We start from the raw sequence: 26,653 nt of genomic DNA, 5'->3' as shown, positions 1-26,653 counted from the left end.
TATACAAAAATCTAATCAAAAGATGAAAATTATTGACCAATTGACATATTACTTTGGTAAAATCGCAACCCATTGATGCATTTGATGATAAAAAAAAAACTCATTCCAGCGACACATCTGTATATACCTTTATATAGGATAAGACCCCACCCCGTGCTTCTGGCTTAGGACAGACCGAGAATGTGGTAGGTTTAAAAATGTTTATGATTGGTCAACCCTCTTCCTAATCCAGAACAGAGATGCTACAGCACAAAATACGAACACGTTGTAAACAAGAACTATCTTTAAAAAAGATATCCGACGTATTTAAATTTGAGTATATGTTTAAAACTATCATTTCGATAACCTTCAGAAGCACAATGACTTAAATTTTAAATCTCCATCTGAATGTATAACTACAAGAAATTCTGTTTACATTCAACAAAACCCCGCGGAAATCTCACATGAGTAGGTGCGTTCTAAAAGTCATGTACGTTCGTACAACAAAGTTTACATTAAAAATTATATAATTGTCCCAAATGAACAGCTGTCATGTTTGCAAAGAGCTATTGGAGAAACAATTATTTTAATAAAAATATAAATCTTTGTAACATCTAGTTCAAATATTTATAGTTTTTAACTTGCTTTCCATCACGATATAATTAACGAGACGTTTTTTTCAAACACAACCAAATCACCCACCATGACAGCATTTTGTCCAATCACAGAAAGGATTTTCGAGCATGCGTATTCTGTTGCCATAGTTAAGCGTCCTTAAGTTCAAAGGGCACAAACCGAAACTATACCGACTACGTCGGAAAAACCGGTTTAAGAATGGATTAACTCACAAAATCGGTACGATGCACACAAAAAAATAACCTAACTAACACAAAAGTAATAGGCACTAAACATCGGTATAACAGTACTCGCTGTTACTGTCGCTGTTACTAATACAAAACGATTACAACAAATAGTTAAACCATATTTTCCAAGACTATGGTACTGTACTATCTATAAAAACATATAAAACGAATTTAGTGCAAGAAAGTCATATTAAATCATTTAAGAAACGCAATGCAAAAATATAAGTACACAACGGTATCACTTGGATGTAAGATCATGCATATTCATAACTTGGCATGCATACGGTATGTGGTTTTTTTTTCTGTTTTGTATCAATCTGAGGAGTTGATCCCTTTTCAGCTGATATTTATAGTTGTACTGTTACACCACTATCAGTAGTAAGTGGGGGGGGGGGGAATGGCACTACACCACCACATTCTTAATGCGCCTTTCCCAAAAACTCAATTCAGTGATTGTAGTTTGTTGCTGTGTGTCATATTTGTTTTTCGGTCATTGTTTTGTATCATGATAAGGCCGTTAGTTTTCTCGTTTGAATTGTTTCACATTCGTCTTTAGAAGACTTTTATACATGAAGCTGTCTAAGCGGTATTGGTTTAAATCTTTGTTTAAGTCCATACATAACCTTTAGATGTTAACTAATGTCATGTCATTTGGTTTTTCGTACAGAATTGTCTCGTTGGCAATCATACCATACATTCCTATTTTCATTTAGCAACATATATTTAGGCGTACATTTATTTAAAACCAGGTCAATGAGTTTACATGGATCGTAAATAAATCTCTTTGCTTTATAAAAAATATCACAGTAAAATGGTGTGTGTATTGGCTCGTTTTTGGTCAGAATTATACAGGTTTAGCCAGATTTCCCTTCGGCTGATATCTGCTCTTTGGTCTGGTTGTTGTCTCTTTGGCACTCTCAATTTCCATTCTCAATTTTAATAACTAGAAAAATGAAGAAAAAATGAGGAAATAACCATTTTTAAAAATCATGTACTACAATCCAATCTATCAATAGTTTTGTTAAACATGTCACGTGATCATTTCGCGCAACCGCACAGTCCAGATAAACAACCTCCAAAGAAAATGTTCACATAACACGTCCGTTGTCTTTCCGGTCCTATTGGACGTGCGTCATAGGGAACTAATAACATGTCGGCTGATTTACATTGTTCGCAATAAGAAATCATGTCATTTATCGTTATTGACATTTTTGTTCGTTCTAGCTGATGGTATGTCCGTAATGTGGTTAGTTCCTCACATAAAATTTTCTTCCTTTTTTCATCGTCCATTTCTCTTTGATTAGATATGTACAGTGGAATTAAGTTAGTACCTGAAATATATATGAGTTCAATCAAGTTTTAATCGATTTCAACATAATAGTTTGGTATTAATTTAAATACACCAATACACATAAATTACAAAAGTGCATCTCTTCTCAGAAAAAGTGGGGGAAGAAAAGAAAAATGGACCCTCATTCTCTCTCTCTCTCTCTCTCTCTCTTCATGAGAAAGTGATGAGAGAAAAAATATGGAAGAATCTGGTCAAGTGTTTCTAACAAGATTGCTACTTTCATAAAACTTGCATGTAGTAATGCAACTTACATGTCAGAACCGACGTATGATCAATTTGTGTTAAGTACTTAATTTAACCTTTAAATTTGTTTTTAATGTGTATTAATTATAGAAAGTTACAGACAGCCCAAATTGAATAAAAAAAGTAAACTTCTATGATCATACTTGTGATTTTATTGTTAAAATCAAGTCTGTGTCATGCGAGTGCAATCGAAATTATGTGAACACTTTGTTATGTTTTGAACATGAGATACAAGGACAGTGAAGTTCACCCACAAAATTTAAGGGAAATTGATACATCTTTTAAATATGCAAAACATTTTTTTTGGAGTAAAGGAATTAAACAATTCGTGTGTTGTTGGGTTTTTTTTGTTTTGTTTTTAATTTGTTTGTTTTTTTTTGGGGGGGGGGGGGGGGATTATTATCAACTTCATGTGTTTGACACTAAAAGTATTATGGTGAAATACAAACGATTCTACTTATAGTCGCCGTCAGCTGAAATTCGTAGCGGTTATCGGTAAAAATAATCTAAACTATCAATCGCGTTCACTCGAGATATAGCTTTTCACATTCCATTCATAAATCGTAAAAATAAAACCACTACTGACCTACCTTTTAAGTGATCACAATGTAATAATCCTGACCTTCACATTTTCCAGAATGTTTTCCATTGTAATTCCACCATCTTCGTTTCTATGAGGATCATTTGTTTACATATGACATTCGTCACATACGCAGTTTCCTGAAATGTTCTTTTCATTGATGTGATAAGGTTTCCCGCGCTTTATGAAAATTTTATGAAATTGAACTCCACGGAAACATTTCCGGTAAAAAAAAATGGCGGATTCCACCATTCAATATCGCCTTGCAAAATGTGAAGGTCAGGATTATCACAATACAATCACTTAAAAGGTAGGTCAGTAGTGGTTTTTCTTTTTGCGATTTATGAATGGAATGTGAAAAACTGTATCTCGAGTGAACGCGATTGATAGTTTAGATGATGTTTACCGATAACCGCGACGAATTTCAGCTGATGGCGACTATACAATAAAATTATTTTTCTTATACTTAAATTATTTATGTTGAAATCCAATAAAGTTTGCTGCTAGGTCTCTGATCATTAGAGCTAAGAATAAAAGCTAGTTGACAAATAACCAAAAGATATTTTATTTGGCCCCGATCATCACTGAAATTCCATTGATATACATGTATGTTTAACCCCGCCGTATTTTTGCACCTGTCCCAAGTCAGGACCCTCTGGCCTTTGTTAGTCTTGTATGATTTTTTATTTTAGTTTCTTTTTTTATTATTCGAAGTTTAGTATGATGTCCATCACAAATGATATCGGATATGTTCCTTACGTCGTAACTACAATCCCCTTCCCTTTCATGAATGTGACCTACCGAATTCTAGACCGAATTAGACTATTTACCGGATTTGTAATCACATAAGCAACACGACGGGTGCCACATGTGGAGCAGGATCTGCTTACCCTTCCGGAGCACCTGAGATCACCCCTAGTTTTTGGTGGGGTTCGTGTTGTTTATTCTTTAGTTTTCTATGTTGTGTCATGTGTACTATTGTTTTTCTGTTTGTCTTTTTCATTTTTAGCCATGGCGTTGTCAGTTTGTTTTAGATTTATGAGTTTGACTGTCCCTTTGGTATCTTTCGTCCCTCTTTTATCACTGAACTAGTTTAGATATTTTTTAAGGGACCAGCTGAAGGACGCCTCCGGGTGCGGGAGTTTCTCGCTGCATTGAAGACCTATTGGTGTCCTTCTGCTGTTGTCTGTTCTATTGTCGGGTTGTTGTCTCTTTGACACATTCCCTATTTCCATTCTCAATTTTATTGTCAAAATGCGGTATAAAAACTGTGGAGTTATAATGATACTTTTGTCTCAAAAACGTATCATCCCCATCTACGAAGTTATTTATAATTAACAGGGAAAACTATGGTTGCTAACAAAACAACTATTTACAAGAGTCAAAAATAGTTGTAACATACAATGGGTCAATGCACGATATTTTACGTTAAATTTCATGGTTTTGGTAATTGGTAAATGTATAAAAAGAAGGATAAGAAACGAGTTGATGTAACATAAGCCCATCAACACAAACAATCAAAATATATTGTGTTTATATTTAAGTAAAAATTGTTATATATACTATGAGACACAAAAACGTGTAGATATTAATCCTGATAAAAAAATAAAACACATAAATGTAACTAAATTTGTATTAAGGCAGTATACATATTGTATATGTGATAATATAAAGCATAAGATAATGTAAACTTACATGACCATGTTGAATAAACTTCATATATTTCGACTGAGTCACGAAATAAGTTTAATATAAATTTAAACATATAAAAGCGTATACTGAGTAACAAGAATAACGCGCCACATCTTAACATACTATATCAAGGGTTGACAGACGTATAGAATAAGGGAACTTTTGAGAAGGCGTTTGTCTGTGCATTTGTTTTATATACTTTTGTCCTTTTCTCTTCCTTATCATTTTTTTTCCATCAAAGTGCTTGAAATTGAAAACTGTTGCATATGAGGCATTTACTCACAATTTATTTTTAAAATCCTTAAATTTCATTCTTATAGTTTTTTTTTCTCTATAGAATGGACATATAATGTTTATTTTGAAGAAATGCGGTTTTAAAATAGTCTAAGACAAAACTCGTTTTTCCTCAAATAAGCTCTTAGACTACTCACTATTTTTTTTCTCTAATTTTTTTTCTATTTTTCATGACTGGTGAATGGCAAGGTTAAAATTAATAATTAATTCAAAAAATAAAGCCATACTGTTATATATTACAAGATTTTAACACAATTGGTGCGGGTATATTGTTTTTCAGTATACCCACGCATCGTAACAGCCAAACCGGATAAGGAAACACTTCATACATGTACATGTACAATAACATGTATTTGTTATTGTTTATAGAAAATTTCCGGTGACGATGTATCCGACTATATACCAATGAATGAACTAAAATTCAGCCTACGCAAAGTTGTATTTTTCTTCATTCATGTAACAAGTGTTCGTCAAATGAATATTCTAGTATTTAAATTTAGTATTTGTTTTTAGTACTCTGCAGAAATGATCTCGAGTCAGATTCATCATCACAAATACTGTCAAGTCACAGACCGATTAAATGGGACAAGGGACAAGTACATCTACCATAAAAGGAATGCTAATAATTGTTTTCTTTTTCGTTTCAAAATTATGATACGACAAGTCACTATGCGTTTTGTAACCGGGGGCGGATCCAGGATTTAAAAGGAGGGGTACATCTCGAAATTGATTATTTACCCAAAACAATAGAAGATTAGTTATCATATATAAATGTTTCCTTTACAAGGGGTAGTACATGCCTTCTATACCCTCCGTTTTTGTATCTAGCAACTGGTGATCCATTACAAACCACGAGAAATTCATGAGTTACCACGGATTGGAAATAATGAAGGTTTACTTGTAACATTTTTTTAGCACCATAGGTTCAAACTTGCTGTCTGACATGACTGTTGTGTTCCAATAAGGTTCAAGAAACAGAGAGAATGGAACACAACTGTTCTTTGGGAAGAAACATTTATAAAATGGATCATGAGGTGAGAAAAAAAGGGCATCAATGAACACACATGTTCACAAACAGAGGACTAAGAGAGATACTTAATTTCAAAATATAAATCATTTACAGCCGATTGTATTGAGAGCGTAGGTAAAGGTAATATCTTCTTGCTTGCTTGCTAGCTGAACCACCATGAAATCATTATTAAGTAAGGTAAACCACCCTCCTTTGAGAGTAGACTAGTCCGACAGATAACCAATCTATCTATCTGAAGGGCTATACTGCTTCGAAAGGATGGTAGCATACCTGACATTATAATGACTTCACGGTTCAGCTAAAAAGAAAGCTAACCAAAGATACCACCTTTACCTACACACTCAATGCAATCGGCTGTAACATTCAATACAATATACTGGCGATAATGAAGACCTCTTGGTTGCCTTCGGCTGTTATTTGCTCTTTGTCGGGTTGTTATTTCTTTGACATATTCTTTATTTCCATTCTCAATGTTTTCAAATAGCAATTCCGTTATGCATCTTATTTTATAAATGGATTATAAAATATATCAACATCCGATTGAAATGAAACCCGTGTTCATAGAAAGAGATTTATTGATTCAATCGGCTTGGTTAAACCTGAGATCTGAGCCTGACATACATTTAAAGGTCAATAAATAGTTCATCAGATAAATTACAGCATACATGTATTATAATCTTACTTGTAAAAAAGGTAATATTATATATGAACTACATTGACAGATCCAGAAATGTTCATAAATAGTGGCCCACTGACTGCCTAATTAGTTATCAAAGGTACCAGGATTATAATTTAGTACGCCAGACGCGCGTAAATTTCGTCTACATAAGACTCACTGATGATCAGTGACGCTCATATCAAAATATTTATAAAGCCAAACAAGTAGTAAGAAGGGGCGCTTCAGTCATGCTTAAGTGATTACTTCAATAACCAACCAGTTTTTCTACGTATGGGGGACTTTGGAGGTAGGGGCGGGGCTAACATCCCTGGATCAGCCTTAGAATGAACCCTTTCTTTTGAGTCCCATAGTAACTAACACATAAAGGATCATAAAGTATCCGATGTTTAACTAGGTATTATTTTAAACATTAATTTCTATTTAATTGTAATTGTATGCAGCTTTGAAAATTCGTGTATTTAGAAATCTAGCATAACTTCTACGCTATTCTACATAAACAATACATAAATACTTATTGCAAGGTGCACGATATAATCTTTTTCTATATAAAGGTATGTATTATGTATACAGACGCATCACTGGAAATTCATTTCAGACTATTTTGCAATGAAATACATATGTGGAATGTGATTTTTATATAACTTCAATATAGATGTAAAAGCAAATGCGGATGTGGTTGAAATCTGCAACAGTACAACATGTACCTTAGTTATAATTTTTAATAGAAAATTATTGGTCGTAACTTTTTTTCTAGATTTCTAATAATAACATGAATAATAACTTTATTCCAAAAGCAAGTACTCGACAGCTTCTAGGATATATGTATACAGTGTTTGACATATTAATTAATAGACATCAGTGTCCAGATGCACAATATCACATATTACTAAACAGACATGTATATACATCTAATAATAAAATGTTAACTGCATTTGAATACATTAAATCACTCTTATTAAATACAAATTAAATTTTGATTACATGTTTAACGCTGAGTATGAAATTCATAGAATATTATAAGAATGGGGTATGCACACAAAATCCAATGTTGAGAATCCCCTCCCCCCATTTTTTGCTGCATCTAAACACAGGCACTCGTCTCAGATTTTTTTCTCCTATATACCTTTATATAGGAAATTTTTTTCTGAGACAAGTGCCTGTGCATCTAAAACAGAATTTTGAGACCCTACAATAAATTCACCCTAATTCACCCTTTTATTATGTAATCGTTAAATAAATAAAATTTAAGTGATGTTTAGGCAAAATGAAATTAAATTGTTTTTTTTTTTAACATATGCATATAAAAATCTGGAGATAAAAATAGCATTAAAAAAGATTCTTCATGGCGATTTTACATTTTTTCAATTGGATTATTTCCCTTTAAACGTGCTTGCAATCTATTTATAATCAGTGTTTCTATTTTACTTCCTCCGAGCTGAAAATGAAAAGGACGATTGTGCAACAGAAATAATTCAGGTGTGTACTGCAATTTATCATTTTATATTCATGATAATTATCCTCATTATCATATATATCTTGCACTTACAATTGACTTTTAACCGGTCAAATAGAAGAAATCTCTGAGAGTAATACAATGTATATAAAGTGTTTTCTTTTAAGTAATACATATATATACATTAAACCATGCAACGCAAAGTTTCGTTTTGTTAAATAAGTTCGTCTTAAATCCCCTGGAACACTAAAGCTTCACAAGCAATATAGAATTATTTTTCTATATAATGATCGTGAGTTGAGTAAGAACGAACGTCAATGATGGGTATCATCCAATGAGACAACACTTGACAACCAAAGGACGTACGAGGTCTACATGCATGGTATTAACCCCTGGCCTCACGGTCATAAAACTTTCGAGCATGATTTTTGTACTCAGACTCGAAAATCTACCAATCAAATTGTTGGATTTCATGTTTCGAGCATGATTTTTGTGCTCCGAGCACTGAGCAAAGTTTTATGCCTTCAACCCCTGGTATTACCCCCGACAAAGGTTAACGACTAAAGATTTAATTTCATTATAGAATGTAAATAGACATAGCACCGTCAAACATATTTACCTCCCCCCTATTCAATGTATGTACCTGTTCTCAGAACTTTGTAGCCTGTTTATTTTGAGTGATTGTCTCTTATATTTGTTTTGCAAAGTTTGTTCTTGTGTTGTGCCGTTATACCACTTCAAGGATAGGATAATATATGTATATAGGAAGTTTGGCACCTTCGAACAAGTTTAATTTAAAAAAGAAGATGTGGTATGATTGCCAATGAGACAACTCTCAACAAGAGACCAAAATGACATAGAAATTAACAACTAGAGGTCACCGTAAGGCCTTTTACAATGAGCAAAGCCCATACCGCATAGTTAGCTATAAAAGGCCCCGAAAAGACAATGTAAAAAAATTCAAACGAGAAAATTTACTAACACGGGCCTTATTTCTTAAAAAAATATGAACGAAAAACAAATATTTAACACATATAAACAAACGACAACCACTGAATTACAGGCTCCTGACTTGGGACAGGCACATACATACATAATGTGGCGGGATTAAACATGTTAGCGGGATTCCAACCCTCCCCTTACCTTGGACAGTGGTATAACAGTACAACACAAGAAAAATTTGTAAGGGTTCGGTGGAACCCAGTGTCTCGCTTACTTTTGCTGTTAATCACACACTCAACAAAAATGATGAAAAAAATCAATAAAAATATTCCTCTCGATACTCTTTTGGTTTTCAGAAGCTTCTGTCCTAGTTTGGTAAAAATCCAGGATAGTTAAAAAGAATCTTAAAAATGTTTTAAAAACTTTAACGGCAGACTGTATATATATATATAATGTTAACTGGAAGAAAAACTAAGTCCATTTATAAGTAAAATACAGAAAAATTGGAATTTTATTTTTACAAAATTTACTTCTGGATACTATCTTATGATCATAAACAAGCTTCTGTCTAGGTTTGGTACAAATCTAGGATAGTTTAAGAAAGTTGTTAAAATTTTAAAAACTTTAACAACAGAGTGAATGTAGTGTTTCCTGGCAGAAAAAAACTACGTTCATTTAGAAGTAAAATACTGAAAAAATGAAATTTTATTTTTACAAAATTTACTTTTGAATACTATCTTCTGATCATAAACAAGCTTCTGTTTAAATTTGGATGAATTCCAGGATAGTTTAAGAAAGTTATTAAAATTTTAAAAACTTTAAACACAGAGTGAATGTAATGGTTCCTGGCAGAAAAACTAAGTCCATTTATAATTAAATATGGAAAAACTGGAATTTTATTTTTACAAAATTTACTTCTGGATACTATCTTATGAACATAAACAAGCCTCTGTCTACGTTTGGTATAATTCCAGGATAGTTTAAGAAAATTATTAAAATTTCAAAAATTTTAACCACAGAGTGAATATTTGTGGACGCCGCCGACGACACCGACAGTGACGCCGACGGAATGAAGGATCGCTATGTCTCGCTTTTTCGACTTAAGTCGACAAAAATCAGTTGAAAAAGGCTTAACTCATCAGATGGACAAAAATCCAAGTGGACGTGGCCGGGTACTTGTACATCCCAACAACAAAAAGACAGTTATCAGATTTGAGAGTACTCGCAGTTAACTGACAGCTATTAACCCTATAATATATAATGATAAAAGTAAATAAGATGTTGCTCAATCTTAATTTGATGACATATATATTTTACAGCTCAGTCAATGCCGAAGTATACAACAACGTGACAAATGTACCTTATTGAACAATTTCCTGTTTTTTGCAGTCCATGTTTTGTGTAGAATGACAATACTATAAACTATTACTTGATAGACATCAAACTTTAAGGTATCTCATTCTGATTAGAACAAGCTGGTTTCAGGAGTCTTATTTACGTATTATAGCATTTACTGCAACAAATGTCCAGTCAGAATATATAGAGTCAAGAATTTCACGTGTAATATTGAAAAAATTGAGGCTTTCACTACATCTACATGTATGTTCTGTTAATCAAACAAATATTTGTTTGTGTTGTCTATGATTCTTGTTTCGACAACTCTCTTATAATTTCTTTTAAAATATTTTGAAATGACATTCCAATGTCTAAAATTTAATTCGGAATCAAAACGGTCGATAGGGTAACCATTCCTGCTATGAATTAGAATTGTGTTGGACATGTTATCTATTTAATTTTATTATACTTTATATAATTAAATTCGATTGTTGTTAATATGATACGGGTTGTGTTCTTGTCATATATTTCATGATAGTATGATATTAAACCCTTAATGGGAGGGATTGTGTTTGATTTTAATATTATGAAGACATAATATTTCAATCAGTTTAATTGATGTCTGGAGCTGGCATGTCAGTAACTGTTAGTATAATTCTTTATTAGTGTATTTATCATTGTCATTTTGTTTTGTTTCTTTTGTTACCTATTCTCAGACGGAAACCCAGTTGAAATAGAATAAAATAATCGAAGCTCTTTGTTAGAGAAGGCGATAAATGCTTACTGTAATGTTTACTATAATAACAAATTTTTTAAAAGCTAATAGAAAAAAAAATAAAACGACAATTTTCTTCTCAAGTACGAAGTGTTTTATTTTAAAAACACCATTTGCTTAAGTTTTCAATTTTAGATATCAAGTCGACGACATCGGTATCTATCAAGTTGGATGTAGAAAATACTTAACCTCCGATCTTTCATTTTTTCTTCAAATTACCACGGACGGAGAACATATCAATTAGTTCAGTAATTTTCGTGTCTGCCCTTCCATTATGTGACTCAAGAAAAAATTCCAAAAAATGAGTAACAATTGTATCGAAAAGAGAAAATCGAGTGCTTCTTTTTATGTTAGGGCGTGTTTGAGGTGTATATTTTTTTCTTTCAAACGTACAAAGCAAGAGTATTTGATATATCATCTCGCTTCAGATTCTGTCATTTTTTTATATATATCCAAGCTACATGTTGACTTTATAACATAAAAAAAATCACAGTACGAAAAGATGAAATATATGGGTCAAGTGAAATACCTATCTAAAGAATCACAAAAGCAGAGTAGGTGTGTCTGAATAGCTATTTTATTTTACTAAAAGTACTTGACGACAGTCTTTTAAGGTTTATGACCCCTTCAGTAGCCATTTTTGTACGAATTTTTCAAACTTCAATTGTATCAAAACTACAGATGTAATAAATAGTAGAGATAGACCATTTTGTACATATTCCAAGGGGATTCTCAAACTTGATGCATAGCATTATTATTTATATTGTTTAATTGCATTTAATAGAAAATGAATACTTTGTGGCAAATAAACCAAGATATTTATAGAAAATCCACAGCCTTTAATACAGTATTTAGGGGCCAGTTGAGGCCAACCTCCGGATGCAGGATTTTCTCGCTGCGTTGTAGACCCATTGGTGGCCTACGGCTGTTATCTGCTCTTTGGTCGGGTTGTTGTCTCTTTGACATATTCCTCATTTCGATTCTCAATTTTATAATATTGTTATTTAAAGAGTTGTGTTTAACTTTTGTAATCGTTGTCGTTAGTATTTCAAATGACAAGATTAAAGTTCCGAAAACCAATACTATAGATTTTTTTTAATTTGGGTTATATTGCTAAATTGTAATACCATTTGTGGTTTCCTGCATCGCTCTGCCTATCTATGATTACAATAAAATTGAGAATGAAAATGGGGAATGTGCCAAAGAGACAACAACCCGACCATAGAAAAAAACAACAGCAGAAGGTCACCAACAGGTCTTCAATGTAGCGAGAAATTCCCGCACCCGGAGTCGTCCTTCAACTGGCCCCTAAACAAATATATACTAGTTCAGTGATAATGAACGCCATACTAATTTCCAAATTGTACACAAGAAACTAAAATTAAAATAATACAAGACTAACAAAGGCCAGAGGCTCCTGACTTGGGACAGGCGCAAAAATGCGGCGGGGTTAAACATGTTTGTGAGATCTCAACCCTCCCCCTATACCTCTAGCCAATGTAGAAAAGTAAACGCATAACAATACGCACATTAAAATTAAAATTAACATTAAAGTATTTGATTTAACCTGTATGGCAAAATAACATCCATTAGGGTAAAGCAATAACTGACTAAATACATGAATACAATAAATTTTCAATTAACCTTATACACCAATAAAAATTCAAAATATTTAGTCCTTAAATTATGCATGAAATATTTGCCACTGGATGTTAACCAACCAATTATCCATAACTGATGACGTAATGATTATTTTTTTAATCATTTGTTCTTTATTAAAATTATTGTATTCAGGTTTAAATGTTTAGTGTTTCTTTGCAAGTATAAAATATTAAAACAATCTATGTTGTGTTTAGACAAACAGATGGATGTTACGAAGCTTTTTGTGGCGGCAATCGACTTTGGGACAACTTATTCTGGCTTTGCTTTTTCAACAAGAGACGACCAAATAGCGGTGTACACGTGTGATTGGAAAAGCTCTGATCTAACCTCAAGCAAGACACCCACGACTGTGCTGCTGGACAAACAACAAAAGTTTAAAGCATTTGGATATGAGGCCGATAATAAATACATACAGGATATCATCCCAGATGAATCAATGGACGAATTTTACTATTTTCGACGTTTCAAGATGACCTTACACAACGAGGTTGGTATGCGATATTTTTTACACGCCAACATCCCGTGAACGTGAACTATATAATTGTGTCTATCAATGATTTTTATTTATTTCAGCCTAGATTTTTACATATAACATACTATGCTGTCTCATTGACACTCATACCACAGCTTCCTTTATCTATAGGCTGTGTACACTTATTTGACGAACTGCTTGGCTTGTTCCAGAACGTGAACTTTAAATGAGAGATTAAGCTGGCTATAAAACAAGGTTTAATCCACCATTTTCTACATACGAAAATGTCTGTACCAAGTCAGGAGTATGACAGTTGTTATTCATTCATTTGATGTGTTTGAGCTTTTGATTTTACCATTTGATAAGGGACTTTCCGTGTGAAATTTCCTCGGAGTTTGATATATTTGTGATTTTACTTTTTAGGATATATTTTGTTAACTTAAAGGTGTAGCGTCCTATTGACGTGTTGGGTGTAAAACTACAGCTAAATTCGTTCAGAATAGGAAATTCAATGTAATATCCGATCATGCGTGTTGAAGGGCAAGTCCAAACTGAAATCAAAATCGTGGACACAAGAGTCTTTAATTCAATCAGATTATATTCATAATACCAAAAACTCGAGGTAAACGATACCTTTGGAACATCCAAAGCTCATTATAAGCCGAAGAAAAAATGGCAATGTCATGACAAAAACACAACTTAAATACAAGCAAGTTATTAAGATAAATTAATGAATAATAACCAAAGACTTAGCAACACAAACCCCACCTAAAATATGATATTATGAACAGATTCTCTGAAAAGAAAAGCATGGTTAATACAAGTTCGGTAAGTCTCATTCTAAAGTTCGTGGATGTATTATTCTGATTTATATATTACAAATGGAAAGATGATTGATTGATTGATGTTTAATAAGAGTACAGTGGCTTGTGAACTTGGTTAATATTTTGGATATATGAAAGCGCATTATACATTTCAGAGATTATCACTAGATACAGAAATTGAGGAGGAGTGTGGCAAGAAAATGAAGGCACTAGATGTATTTTGTATGTCTATCAAATATTTGAAAGAAGAAGTTATAAAGAAATTGCAAAGCAGATTTTTATCAACGAAAGAGGAGGACGTACAATATGTATTGACTGTACCGGCTATATGGGCTGACCAAGCAAAGTTCTTTATGAGAAAAGCTGCTGAAAAGGTTAATTAGTAATTATAATAGAAAAAAGCAACGGTTACTTTATCGATAGGCAATTTGTTTATTTCTACAAAAAAAATCTTATTGGATGTTTTCCCCTTTAAGTAAAGTAATATATTTTATTTCTTTAGAACTATTTTTTTACAAATAAGAAATGATCAGTACATCATGGACTAGTATATATTTGTTTAGGGGCCAGCTGAAGGACGCCTCCGGGTGCGGGAATTTCTCGCTACATTGAAGACCTGTTGGTGACCCTCTGCTGTTGTTTTTTATTTGGTCGGGTTGTTGTCTCTTTGACACATTCCCCATTTCCATTCTCAATTTTATATATATTGTTACAGGCGGGCGAGTAGGGGTCGAGTGTACTTTTAATTCCGTATGATTGCTTATTGATAGTGTTCCGTTACTTTGTCTTGTTTTGAGTGTAGTTTGTTGACTCCAGCATAATCATATATAAATGAAGAATCCAGCGTAAAAGAGTGAGTTTTATTCTTGTCCAGTAGGCATGTATATCTCAATAAATAACGCATGCAAATATCAGCAATAACATAGTATAACCATAAATTGTAATAGTAAGATGCTGGCCTTCCGAACCCCAGATATAACTTATAAATACAGATTTACAAGACTTTATCCTATCAATACAATAATGAGAGAATGAAATATACGTATTTCATTAAACTACGATATAAGAAAGTTGTCAACGTGGTGGGACATCGTATCTTTACATCTTTAATAATTTGTGTAATTTGCCAAAAACTGCTATGAGAAATTGTACACATTGAACTGGTTCCTCATCTTGTATTAATATGAAGCCACTTCCTGTTGAAGACCTGCTTAAGCGGGAATATTTATAAAAGCGATATTTGGTTCCTTGACGTCCTTATGTGAGCTTTTAGTTAAATATTCCAAAAGATGTAAAAAGATAAATAAAGGCTTGAAATGCTATCGCATAGCTTAAGGTGAAATAGCTGTATATCGAAATGCATCCTGTACCTAAATAGCTTGCTTGACTTTAAGGGTTTGTTTGGTTTATTGTACTGCTCTGCTTGATAGCCAGATACGATAAGCCAAAGTGCTAGTGCGACGCCGTATTTATACTTGACGGTGAAATACATCCGCGACTCACAGAACTGAAAATCTACTATAACTTTGAAATACTAAGGAAAACTCTGGCTCATGTACCGAAATGTCGTTATAAATACATAAAATCGCGAAAGTTTGCCTTTAATTCCAATAAATAAGTGACATAATAAATATAAACCTTAAAATTCCATACTCTTAGCCTTATCACCTACGTTACTATATGACGTCATTGAAATCACAAAATAGTTCCTTAACGGCGCTTCACAAAAACGTACTTAACGTAATTATATCTTATTATTAAATATCCTACACAATAAAAGGAAGGCCAGCAAGTAATTTAATCATATCTTAATAATACTTTTATGTATTATTATAACTTTATAAAGAAGTACCGTTACCCGGAAGTGACCATTCGTTGGAATGGCAACTTCCAATATATGTAAACAAGCACTCGCCACGATGGAATTTAAGGGAAAACTACCCAAAAGATGTGTCAAATAACACTGAGACTGAATGAATAGGTAACGACAAACATGTTTTATAAACCCATTATCCCCTGAAAGTGTGAATTTAATGTAGACCCGTGAAAATCGTGATCGAAGTGCCTGTTCACTGACAGTTGAATTTTACCGCTATGTCAACTTGATAAGTTGATAGACGTTATGTTAAATGTTATGTTATCTGATAAAATTGGTACTTATTATAAAAATATGCAATTTGATCTCCCCAAATTGAGATTGCCAAAGTTGTCTTAGTGTATGAAAATCATCTAAGACCATTATTTTTCAGGTTTTCAGATATTGATCCCAATAAAATTTAGAAATATAAAATGTGTTGTTTCTTTGAGATTATTATCAATACCCATTTATAACACTTTCCCCACCCAATAAAAAAAAGAATTCTCCCGAATTCTCTTTTGTATTGTACACATTGATAAAATATATGCAATGAACTAAAAGCATTAAAACACAAAAGAACAATAACAATAAAATTTGACAGTTCTAAGTCTCTCTTGATCGGTTCTTCTTGGTGATGGTCGTTGTCATCTTAGATAGTAAAAAAAGTGTATACAGTTAATGCGATTTATCCTTCTTAACATCTTCTGACAATCTCAGAGGTACATTACATAATAATTTAACTAAGTCATTTTGTGGTTTTGGTCGGGTTGCGGCTTCCAGCATATCTATTAATTCCAAAGCTTCAATTCCTTCCAGTTTACCAAGACAGATATCCTTCAACAAGTGGTAATTGGCCAAACGAGCCTTTATAATCAAGTCTTCTCCAGGTTGATTAGGTAACGCAGTACCTGGCAAGGCAAGCATGGCATACTTGTCAAGTACGTCTCTCTCTTCCTTGACCGTGTCGACTCCATGCTCCCTTGCCAAGGTCATGGCAGCGAACCTCCAGGCTGTCAGCTTCTGATCCGCTGTCAATTTCCTCCATTCCTTGGGCGGCCAGAACATTGGTGTTGGTTTACTCGACACCTGCATCCTTTCTCCGGCCCATTGTCTCCTCCCTGGTGGAAATAGGGGCATCCCTCCTGCCTTTAATAGCTTCTCCGCCCTCTCCCTAAGTGATATATTGGTAGTTTCTTCTTCGTCAGTGTCAATATCAAACACTTCCTTATGGCTCACCATTATGATTCGTTTATCTGACCTCTCTGATGTTGCCTTGTCTTCCTCCTCCTCTTCCTCCTCGTCCTCACTCAGCATTGGTAAATATGTATCATTCTCTTTGTTGTCTAGTTTCTTAAGAGGGCTGTCTTGAATTGGTACTGGCTTGCTTGGTGTTTTCTTTTCTGCTGTTGGTAGGACATCTGCAACTTTTTCTGATGGTTCCTGTGTTGTTGAGATGGTTTTAGCTGTTTCTGGTTGTTCCTTTTCTTCTAATATAACTTCTAGGTTGTCTACTTCTCCAATAGAGTCCATGATCTCGTACTCTGGCTCTTCTCCAATATCGGATTTACTACTTTCTTCCCTGGTTGTTTCCTCTGCCTTCTTCCTGGACTTAGTTTCAAACGTCACCTTTCCCCTAAAGAGCTTCCTGACATGTCTCTCACCAATTCCCAACGCCTTGGTTACCTGATTCAAGGTGTGCTTTGACTCAGACAACTTAAGTTCTGCTCCAAAAGTTTGTGGTGGCTCATGGTCTGTCTTTGCAATGCTCATTCTCCTAACCAAATTGTCCTTTGCCCTGGAGTCCTCCATGACCCAATGTACCATTTCTACCTTGAACCATATTTCTGCTGACGACTCCTTCATTCTAAGAAAGCCTATGTTCCCCTTAGATGATAGGTCAATCCTGGCTACTGCTAGTTCAGGAAGGTCCACTAGAGGTCTGGATGGACTGTATTTCCGTTTCCTAGAGCTGGTGGGCTGCTCACTTGTAACAGAATGGCCCAGTGCTTTCTTCCATCCTTCTTCCCATGACTTCTTATGTTTGTCTGATCCCTCCTTCTTGGTGGCTTCCACCCATCCCAACAGTGCTGCCCTGGTCCTGATGGCAATGGTGCTCGTCCATTCTGAAGGCTTTATAATTCTAACATAATCATCTGGCCGCTTGGCTAACCAAAATCCATTAGGCTCTGTAAAGAAATCACCCTCCAGGAGGTCTATGGTTAGATCATTGTGTTTTCTCTTACTGTGCTTGGTGAGCTCCGACATCCTGCCAAACGTCCTCTCACTATCTACACACCATGGACAAACAACTCTGCACACCGAATGCTCGGAGATGGCATGGCTCTTCAGGTCCTTTTTCTTTTCATAGGTTTCCGGGCATAACCAGCATTTTGTCGATACCACTGAACTCATTCTGAAATACAAGGAATACTGCCATTAATTCCCTGTATTGTTTATATAATAAGTTAAAATCCTCCCCCCGTCCCGTTCTATAAATGTGTTCATGGAAGGCCAGCATCCGTAGGCAAGTAAACTCAACTCAAAACCATGCAAATAACACCAACGAAACAACTCCAAAAATATCTATAACTGTTCATATCCAAAATAAACTCGACTACTAGGCTCCTCCTTAGTCAGCCAGGATCCCTATCCTATATCTCAATGATTTGACTAGTGGTTGATCAGACCACCCCCAAATCGTTCTCCGACAGATCTGTCATAAAAATATATACTGCAGTATATCCAAAAATAAAAGTATGAACAGGTACAGAATGCTGAGGACCTTTAATATTCCTCCAACATTTAGCCAACTGGCTTATCCAATTGCTGGTCGTTATTTGCTTCCTCTAAATCCATCATTCTTCGAAATCTGCTTGCCCACGATGGTACATTCCTCCCTTGATACAGTGCTAAACGATCCACATGATATACAGTCGACGGCTGCATCAAGCTTCTCTTTACTCGGTAAGTAACATTTTCTATTCTTTTGTCAATTATAAATGGTCCTTTCCATTTAAGTGTGAGTTTTGAGCATATTCCCTTTTTCATTATGGAAGCCTCCTATGTGTTTGTCTTATCGGATGTGCAGTTCCTGTATTTATCCTATGTTGTACTCTATTAGTCCTCCCTAAATCATCCGCTGATTTTGCAAAAACGTCTGAGTATGACTGAAGAAGTTCCTTCAGGTATTGCTTTTCTTTTTTCTGTAAATGTACAATACTTCTGTTAAATAGGTCCTCAATATGTGATGGTAGCTTGTCTGAACTGGTCCCTTCTGTTCCAATGTAATTGCATACTCCTACCTCTGGCATTTCGTAGTACGACTCACATACACCTATATATCTGTTCCTTAGCATGTACAGTAATTGGTTCTTCCCGAAAGTTAATTAATTGTACCCTAATGTCTTCCTGGTGTGGATCTAAAATTCCCCTAGTAATGTTATGTTCTGTTTCCTTTTTCTGAGTTTTATCAACGTATCCCAGTGGTCCTAAGTGTTCTGCATTTCTATTATTACTGGAATGAGCATTTTAGATTTTCCCGGCAAAGTGACTGTCTCCTTTACAATGACTCTACATATTGCATTTGCTTCTCCTCCTATCCAGCAACGTATATCTGTATCCTTTGTAGATAATATCTGTCTCTTATAATCAATTTTGTCTATATGATCCAATAGAAAATCCTGCCCCAAGATCGCATCTTGTTTGATATCACAGACCAGAAATTCTGTGTTAAAATCCGCTGTCCCTAAAGTGAGTTTTTGTTTAAGTGTCCCGTATGAGCATAAAGGATTGCCATTTACATCAAAAAGTTTATATGTGCTTGGTTCTAGTATTGCGTTTTTCAGTACATCAGCTAACTGTCTGTAAATTTTATAATTTAATATAGAGGAGGTTGATCCATTGTCTATTAATATTGTCAAAGGTAAGTTTTGTAGGTATCCTTTTGTATAAAATCCGTTATCCCAAATACCACATGTATTTCCCATTTGTCCTATCCTAATATTGTGACTTAATTCCTGTGACCGTAAATTTCCCACTGGTTCCCGGTCTAACGAGCCAACGGGGAACTGAAGTTTCCCTGGTTGATACTTTGTGAGTTTCTGTTATCCTGGTCCTTGGAGCCTTGCTGTCCTCCAGTATTGTCATGTCTTGCATTTTCCTGTTTGTATCGGAGATAAAATGGACAATATCTACATAAGTGACTTGTGCTTTCACAAATGAAGCATTTAGCTTGCCTGTTATTTGTATTTCCCCATTGAGGCCTTCTGTTACTATTATTTTGCCAAGAGTTGCTATAATTCTGTTTTGTTCCTTCAAGCTGTGAAATCCTCCTTGTTAGTCCATTAATGCTATCGTGAAATTGGTTTTCCGAAGGTTCCTGTGAAAAATTAGATGCTTCTCCTAAATGTGTATCTGTTGTCATTCTGACACTGCCTTTCTTCTTTTCTGAGCCATCTCCTATTATAGCTTCATATCTTTCTATTACCTCTACAGCTCCTGCAACAGTTCTACATCCCTGGTTAGTGCATTGATATTTTACTTCAGGTGTAACGTTTTTGTACAGCTGGTTAAGTGCCAATACTTCCTGAGCCCTTGCATCAAGATCAATGTAAGCTCTCTGAGCCATCTGGCGCAGATCGTCCGCCAACGCCGCTATTGCTTCTCCTGGGTTCCTTTTTCTCATTTCAAGACGAGAAAGCCATCTGTTTTGTTGTCTTGTACTCCCAAATCGTAATCCTAATCTCTGAGTCAAAATACCGTAATCCCGTTTTTCAGTCTGTTCTAAACTAATGTAAAATGTCCTTGCTGGTCCCCTTAATGCTGCCGCTAGCGCTAATACTTTGTCTGCGTCCCTCCATCTCCCAAGTTCGGCACACACCTCAAAGTGTGAAATATATTCCTCCCAATCCTCTCCTCCATCATATGGTTCTGGTCTAATAGAGACTGTGTGTGGGTTGTTGTATCGGAATCCGTCAGTATTTATCCCCCTTTGTCCTCTTTGTCCAGACATGCCATATTCTCTATTTACGTCTCCCTCCCCATGTGCATATACATTTGCTCTGTGTTCTTCTAAAGTTTCATTTGCGTCCGCAAATTCGGTATTCCTCTCATGCCTTGCTTCTTTTTCTCTCTCTTCCGATCTAAATCTGATTTCCAGATCTGGCGACTCGGCCATGTTGAGACTTAGACTGATTTTAACCTATATATATATATATATATAACGTACAATAATTATTGTAATAAAATTAAATTTCCACCACGTTAAGATCCATCTTTATCGTAGACGTTGACATATTATATTGATATACTAGTAGATCGTTGAATTTAAAAATAAATGTGAGGTTCGCATCCTGGATGCCACTTTGGACTGTGACATCCCACATCTGACACCAGTTTGTTACAGGCGGGCGAGTAGGGGTCGAGTGTACTTTTAATTCCGTATGATTGCTTATTGATAGTGTTCCGTTACTTTGTCTTGTTTTGAGTGTAGTTTGTTGACTCCAGCATAATCATATATAAATGAAGAATCCAGCGTAAAAGAGTGAGTTTTATTCTTGTCCAGTAGGCATGTATATCTCAATAAATAACGCATGCAAATATCAGCAATAACATAGTATAACCATAAATTGTAATAGTAAGATGCTGGCCTTCCGAACCCCAGATATAACTTATAAATACAGATTTACAAGACTTTATCCTATCAATACAATAATGAGAGAATGAAATATACGTATTTCATTAAACTACGATATAAGAAAGTTGTCAACGTGGTGGGACATCGTATCTTTACATCTTTAATAATTTGTGTAATTTGCCAAAAACTGCTATGAGAAATTGTACACATTGAACTGGTTCCTCATCTTGTATTAATATGAAGCCACTTCCTGTTGAAGACCTGCTTAAGCGGGAATATTTATAAAAGCGATATTTGGTTCCTTGACGTCCTTATGTGAGCTTTTAGTTAAATATTCCAAAAGATGTAAAAAGATAAATAAAGGCTTGAAATGCTATCGCATAGCTTAAGGTGAAATAGCTGTATATCGAAATGCATCCTGTACCTAAATAGCTTGCTTGACTTTAAGGGTTTGTTTGGTTTATTGTACTGCTCTGCTTGATAGCCAGATACGATAAGCCAAAGTGCTAGTGCGACGCCGTATTTATACTTGACGGTGAAATACATCCGCGACTCACAGAACTGAAAATCTACTATAACTTTGAAATACTAAGGAAAACTCTGGCTCATGTACCGAAATGTCGTTATAAATACATAAAATCGCGAAAGTTTGCCTTTAATTCCAATAAATAAGTGACATAATAAATATAAACCTTAAAATTCCATACTCTTAGCCTTATCACCTACGTTACTATATGACGTCATTGAAATCACAAAATAGTTCCTTAACGGCGCTTCACAAAAACGTACTTAACGTAATTATATCTTATTATTAAATATCCTACACAATAAAAGGAAGGCCAGCAAGTAATTTAATCATATCTTAATAATACTTTTATGTATTATTATAACTTTATAAAGAAGTACCGTTACCCGGAAGTGACCATTCGTTGGAATGGCAACTTCCAATATATGTAAACAAGCACTCGCCACGATGGAATTTAAGGGAAAACTACCCAAAAGATGTGTCAAATAACACTGAGACTGAATGAATAGGTAACGACAAACATGTTTTATAAACCCATTATCCCCTGAAAGTGTGAATTTAATGTAGACCCGTGAAAATCGTGATCGAAGTGCCTGTTCACTGACAGTTGAATTTTACCGCTATGTCAACTTGATAAGTTGATAGACGTTATGTTAAATGTTATGTTATCTGATAAAATTGGTACTTATTATAAAAATATGCAATTTGATCTCCCCAAATTGAGATTGCCAAAGTTGTCTTAGTGTATGAAAATCATCTAAGACCATTATTTTTCAGGTTTTCAGATATTGATCCCAATAAAATTTAGAAATATAAAATGTGTTGTTTCTTTGAGATTATTATCAATACCCATTTATAACAATATTTTTTAAACACAGATATCCGATTTTAGATTGATTTGTTCTTAAATTAGATTGATTTGTTCTTAAATTAGATTGATTTGTTCTTAAATTAGATTGATTTGTTCTTAAATGATATGAATGCAAGTCAGATAGCAGGGTCATAGTTCGTATGCCAGACAACTATTTCCTATTTTTTTTATATTTCTTTAAAAGGGAGACATCATTGTACATGTTGTAGCTTCATAATTATATGAACAAGATGCTTTTGATTTCCTTTATTTACAACATTGTTCTCCATTATTCAACAAATAAATCAATGCTGATGAAGACGATAGAAAAATTAAGGAAGAAAAAAACCCTGTCTAGTGTCATTTAAGGGATATTTTTATTTTCAAATCTTCATGTAGAATATATAAGAGAAACGATTATTAATTTCTTAATCGGTTTTAACCTAACGAACATTAACTTTAATTCAGGCCGGTATAGCCAAAGACCAGTTGACCTTAGCATTGGAACCTGAGGCGGCATCTATATACTGTCATGAACTGAGACTAGACGTTGACAAAAAACAGAACAAGTTTCTTCAAACAATCAAACCTGGAATGAAGTTCATGGTCATTGACCTTGGAGGTAGGTTAAGGTCAAGGTATAATTGTTTTCTTACTAGCTTCGATTTTCTTTAAGGATGTACTTACATGGAATTAAAAATCTAGAGTTCAAAATTGTCACTTTTAGTCAGAAAAATGGCCGGCTGATTTGGACTTTTACCTTGTACATGTATATAGCATAGCCATTATTTGGGTCTCAGATCGTAGGGAAGAAAAGCTTGCATTTACTTAAATTTTGATAATGACTTTTTTGTGAAAAGAAAAGTGGGTGTAATGGGTCAAAATAGTATACCATGTTTCTTATGAAAAATAACCAAGGATTCTGATCATCTGACAAGTATTCCTAAACCTCACATGCATAAGTACATCCATACGCTTGATGACGATCAAAGATAAACAAACAACCACAATTATTTCAGATTTATTAATACATGTAATAGGAAATCTGAAGTATAGTAGCTTTTTGTTCGGTGTGAGCCAATGCTCCGTGTTGAAGGCCGTACATTGACCTATAATGGTTTACTTTTATAAATTGTTATTTGGATGGAGAGTTGTCTCATTGGCACTCACACCACATCTTCCTATATCTATATAGTAGCATATTTAAAAAAGAAGATATGATATGATTGCCAATGAGACAACTCTCCACATGAGACAAAATGATACAGAAATAAACAGATTTAGGTCACCGTACGGCCTCCAACTAATAGCAAAGCCCGCACCGTTTAGTCAGCTATAAAATATTACCAAATTACAAATGTGAAACAATTTAATGTTGAACATAGAAAATCATCGGCCCATTTAAAGTTAACAAAAAGGAACGAAAAACAAATATGTTACACAACAACAACCGACAACCACCGAATTACAGGCTCCTGGCTTGGGACAGGCACATACTACATACACAATGTGGCGGAGTTAAACATGATAGCAGGATCCCAATCCTCCCCTAAACCTGGAACAGTGAGGAAACAGTACAATATAAGAACAAACTATTAAAATCAGTTGAAAAAGGCTTAACTCGTCAGATGGATACTAATAGAAATACATCTAACAAAAACGTAATAAATATTTTTTTAATCTCCTTGTAGGTGGTACAGTTGATATCACAGTTCATCAGCGTCAAAGAGACGAAACATTAGAAGAAGTGATACCTCCTAGCGGCGGCCCCTGGGGAGGCACTGCCGTAGACCAAGCATTTCTAGACTTTATGAAAGATTTATTTGGCGCGGATGTAATTGATGGGTTGAAAGAAGAAGATTTAGAAGACTATTTCCATCTCTTGCATGAGTTTGAAATCAAGAAAAGATCAGTCAAATCAAAAGGAGACGATAACAGGGACATTGTTATGCAGATGTCAGTGACATTAATGGACTTAATCAAGAAATTAAGAGGTGGCATAAGCTCACACATTAAGACAACAAAATACAAAGACTTCGTATCAGTCGAAGTTCAAAGGTTACATATAAAGGCCGAAATTTTCAGGGACCTTTTTAAATCTACAATAGATAAGTTGATACAGCATCTCCGTAAAATATTTGAAAAACCAGAACTATATGATCTAAAAAATGTGATCATGGTTGGCGGTTTTTCTGAATGCGAGCTTGTTCAAATGGCTGTCAGAAATAAGTTTGGTGCAGACAGGAAAATAATTATTCCGGATGAATCTGGATTGGCTGTTTTAAAAGGAGCTGTGTTATTTGGTCACCAGAAAAAGAAAATAACGAAGCGAATTTTGACGAAAACGTATGGGATTCAAAGCTGGCCGGAATGGGATCCGGATATTCATCCGGAAACAAAGAAAATCCGAATGGGTGGAACCGATCGTTGTAAAGATGTTTTCTTTAAATTTGCAACTATCAACGATAAAGTTGAGGACGGCCATACCTCCTCGCAGATCTTCCAAGCATTGAATCCGAATGAGAGGACTCTCGAATGTGCGATCTACACTTCAACTGATCCAAGTCCAAGATACGTTACCGATCCGACATGCCAACGTCTAGGTAATTTAATCGTAGATTTACCAAAGCTCAAAGAAAACGAAACATTGGAAATAGAAGAAACACTAGTTTTCGGTGGTACTGAACTATTATTCAGGGCTAAGAATCTAAAAACAGGTCGAGTGTTCGAGACACAACTAGACTTTTAAATAGCATATATGCATTTGTACTTATGTTAACATAGAATAATTAAAGGTTCTGTTATCGTCGAAGGCTGTATATTGACCTATATATTATTATGATAGTAAGTTGCTGAAAACCGCTTCTTATGGACTCTGTTTGAGTTATCTTATAGACAATCATACCATGTCTCCTCATTTTATATTATTTCTATTTATATTATAAAAGCGTTTTAATGCCTCAGTACCTTCAGTTTCCTCTTGTTTTTATTTGTTACAGTTGTCTTAAGGGTTGAGAACACATAAGGGAGTTAACTCTTAAAAATCAGATTAGCGTTTTAATAGGAAAAGACGAGCAATAAGATTCTCATCAATCAAAATATTTGTTTGTCAAACTGCTATATACATGTATCCAATATGTGTTTTTTTTTTAGTTATTGTTGTCAACAGATTAGATGTTTTTGAAAAACATTATTAAAATTAAATGAGCTAAATCTAGTTTAGTCAAAGTCTTAAAAATTACTGTGTGCAACATAAATAATATGATGCTACTTTCGATTTTTTTTCTTCATTTCAATATTAAACCTTTCAGATGCATATATGGTTTGATCATTTTTACGAGAAATGCATAATGAATATTGAAATGCACTTGTAAGAAGATAACAAAGCGGTATGGGTGCTGCAATGAAAACCAATCAGCCGAAGAAAGAAAGAAAAAATCGAACAGTAGATAAAGAAGACGATAAAAAAAACCATTGACATTCCACTAAACAAAAAACTAAAATTTAAACAACACACATAAAAAACAGGGATTGACCCAAGTGGTTCCGAAAGGTATAAAGCAGTGTCTGCTCCACTAGACACCTGTCACAACATAGACAACAAAAGAAT

The 26,653-nt window shown here is 34.5% G+C and overlaps 1 protein-coding gene and 1 long non-coding RNA gene across 4 annotated transcripts; one reads left to right on the top strand and one right to left on the bottom strand.

Annotated features, from left to right (window-relative positions):
- Nucleotides 1-1,071: 1,071 nt before the first annotated feature.
- Nucleotides 1,072-26,359, top strand: LOC143042633 (heat shock 70 kDa protein 12A-like). 3 transcript variants are annotated; one of them, XM_076215039.1, is made up of 6 exons: nucleotides 8,111-8,187; nucleotides 10,426-10,557; nucleotides 13,073-13,365; nucleotides 14,330-14,548; nucleotides 23,512-23,665; nucleotides 24,735-26,359. In XM_076215039.1, exons 3-6 carry the CDS (start codon nucleotides 13,081-13,083, stop codon nucleotides 25,790-25,792), a joined length of 1,716 nt encoding a protein of 571 aa, XP_076071154.1. In that variant the 5' UTR covers nucleotides 8,111-8,187; nucleotides 10,426-10,557; nucleotides 13,073-13,080; the 3' UTR covers nucleotides 25,793-26,359. The 3 variants fall into 3 exon arrangements, with proteins under 3 accessions (XP_076071157.1, XP_076071154.1, XP_076071156.1); XM_076215042.1 differs by lacking the exons at nucleotides 8,111-8,187; nucleotides 10,426-10,557 and adding an exon at nucleotides 1,072-1,127; XM_076215041.1 differs by lacking the exon at nucleotides 10,426-10,557 and having other exon boundaries at nucleotides 8,120-8,187.
- LOC143042634 (uncharacterized) lies at nucleotides 1,565-4,788 on the bottom strand. Its single transcript, XR_012968071.1, has 2 exons — nucleotides 4,712-4,788; nucleotides 1,565-2,173 (listed from the first exon to the last, which is right to left on the bottom strand). It is a non-coding gene; the product is annotated as an uncharacterized LOC143042634 (long non-coding RNA).
- Nucleotides 26,360-26,653: the final 294 nt, after the last annotated feature.

The sequence above is a fragment of the Mytilus galloprovincialis genome, chromosome 8 (genome assembly GCF_965363235.1).
Source record: "Mytilus galloprovincialis chromosome 8, xbMytGall1.hap1.1, whole genome shotgun sequence".
Lineage (NCBI taxonomy): Eukaryota > Metazoa > Mollusca > Bivalvia > Mytilida > Mytilidae > Mytilus > Mytilus galloprovincialis.
This window is presented reverse-complemented; position numbering and strand designations above follow the sequence as displayed.

Bases quoted from the DNA above. Each gene is read 5' to 3' on its own strand.
- LOC143042633 (XM_076215042.1), top strand. From the start codon at position 13,081: ATGGATGTTACGAAGCTTTTTGTGGCGGCAATCGACTTTGGGACAACT. The intron at 13,366-14,329 runs GTTGGTATGCGA...TATACATTTCAG, and splicing joins AGATGACCTTACACAACGAG to AGATTATCACTAGATACAGA. The intron at 14,549-23,511 runs GTTAATTAGTAA...ACTTTAATTCAG, and splicing joins TGAGAAAAGCTGCTGAAAAG to GCCGGTATAGCCAAAGACCA.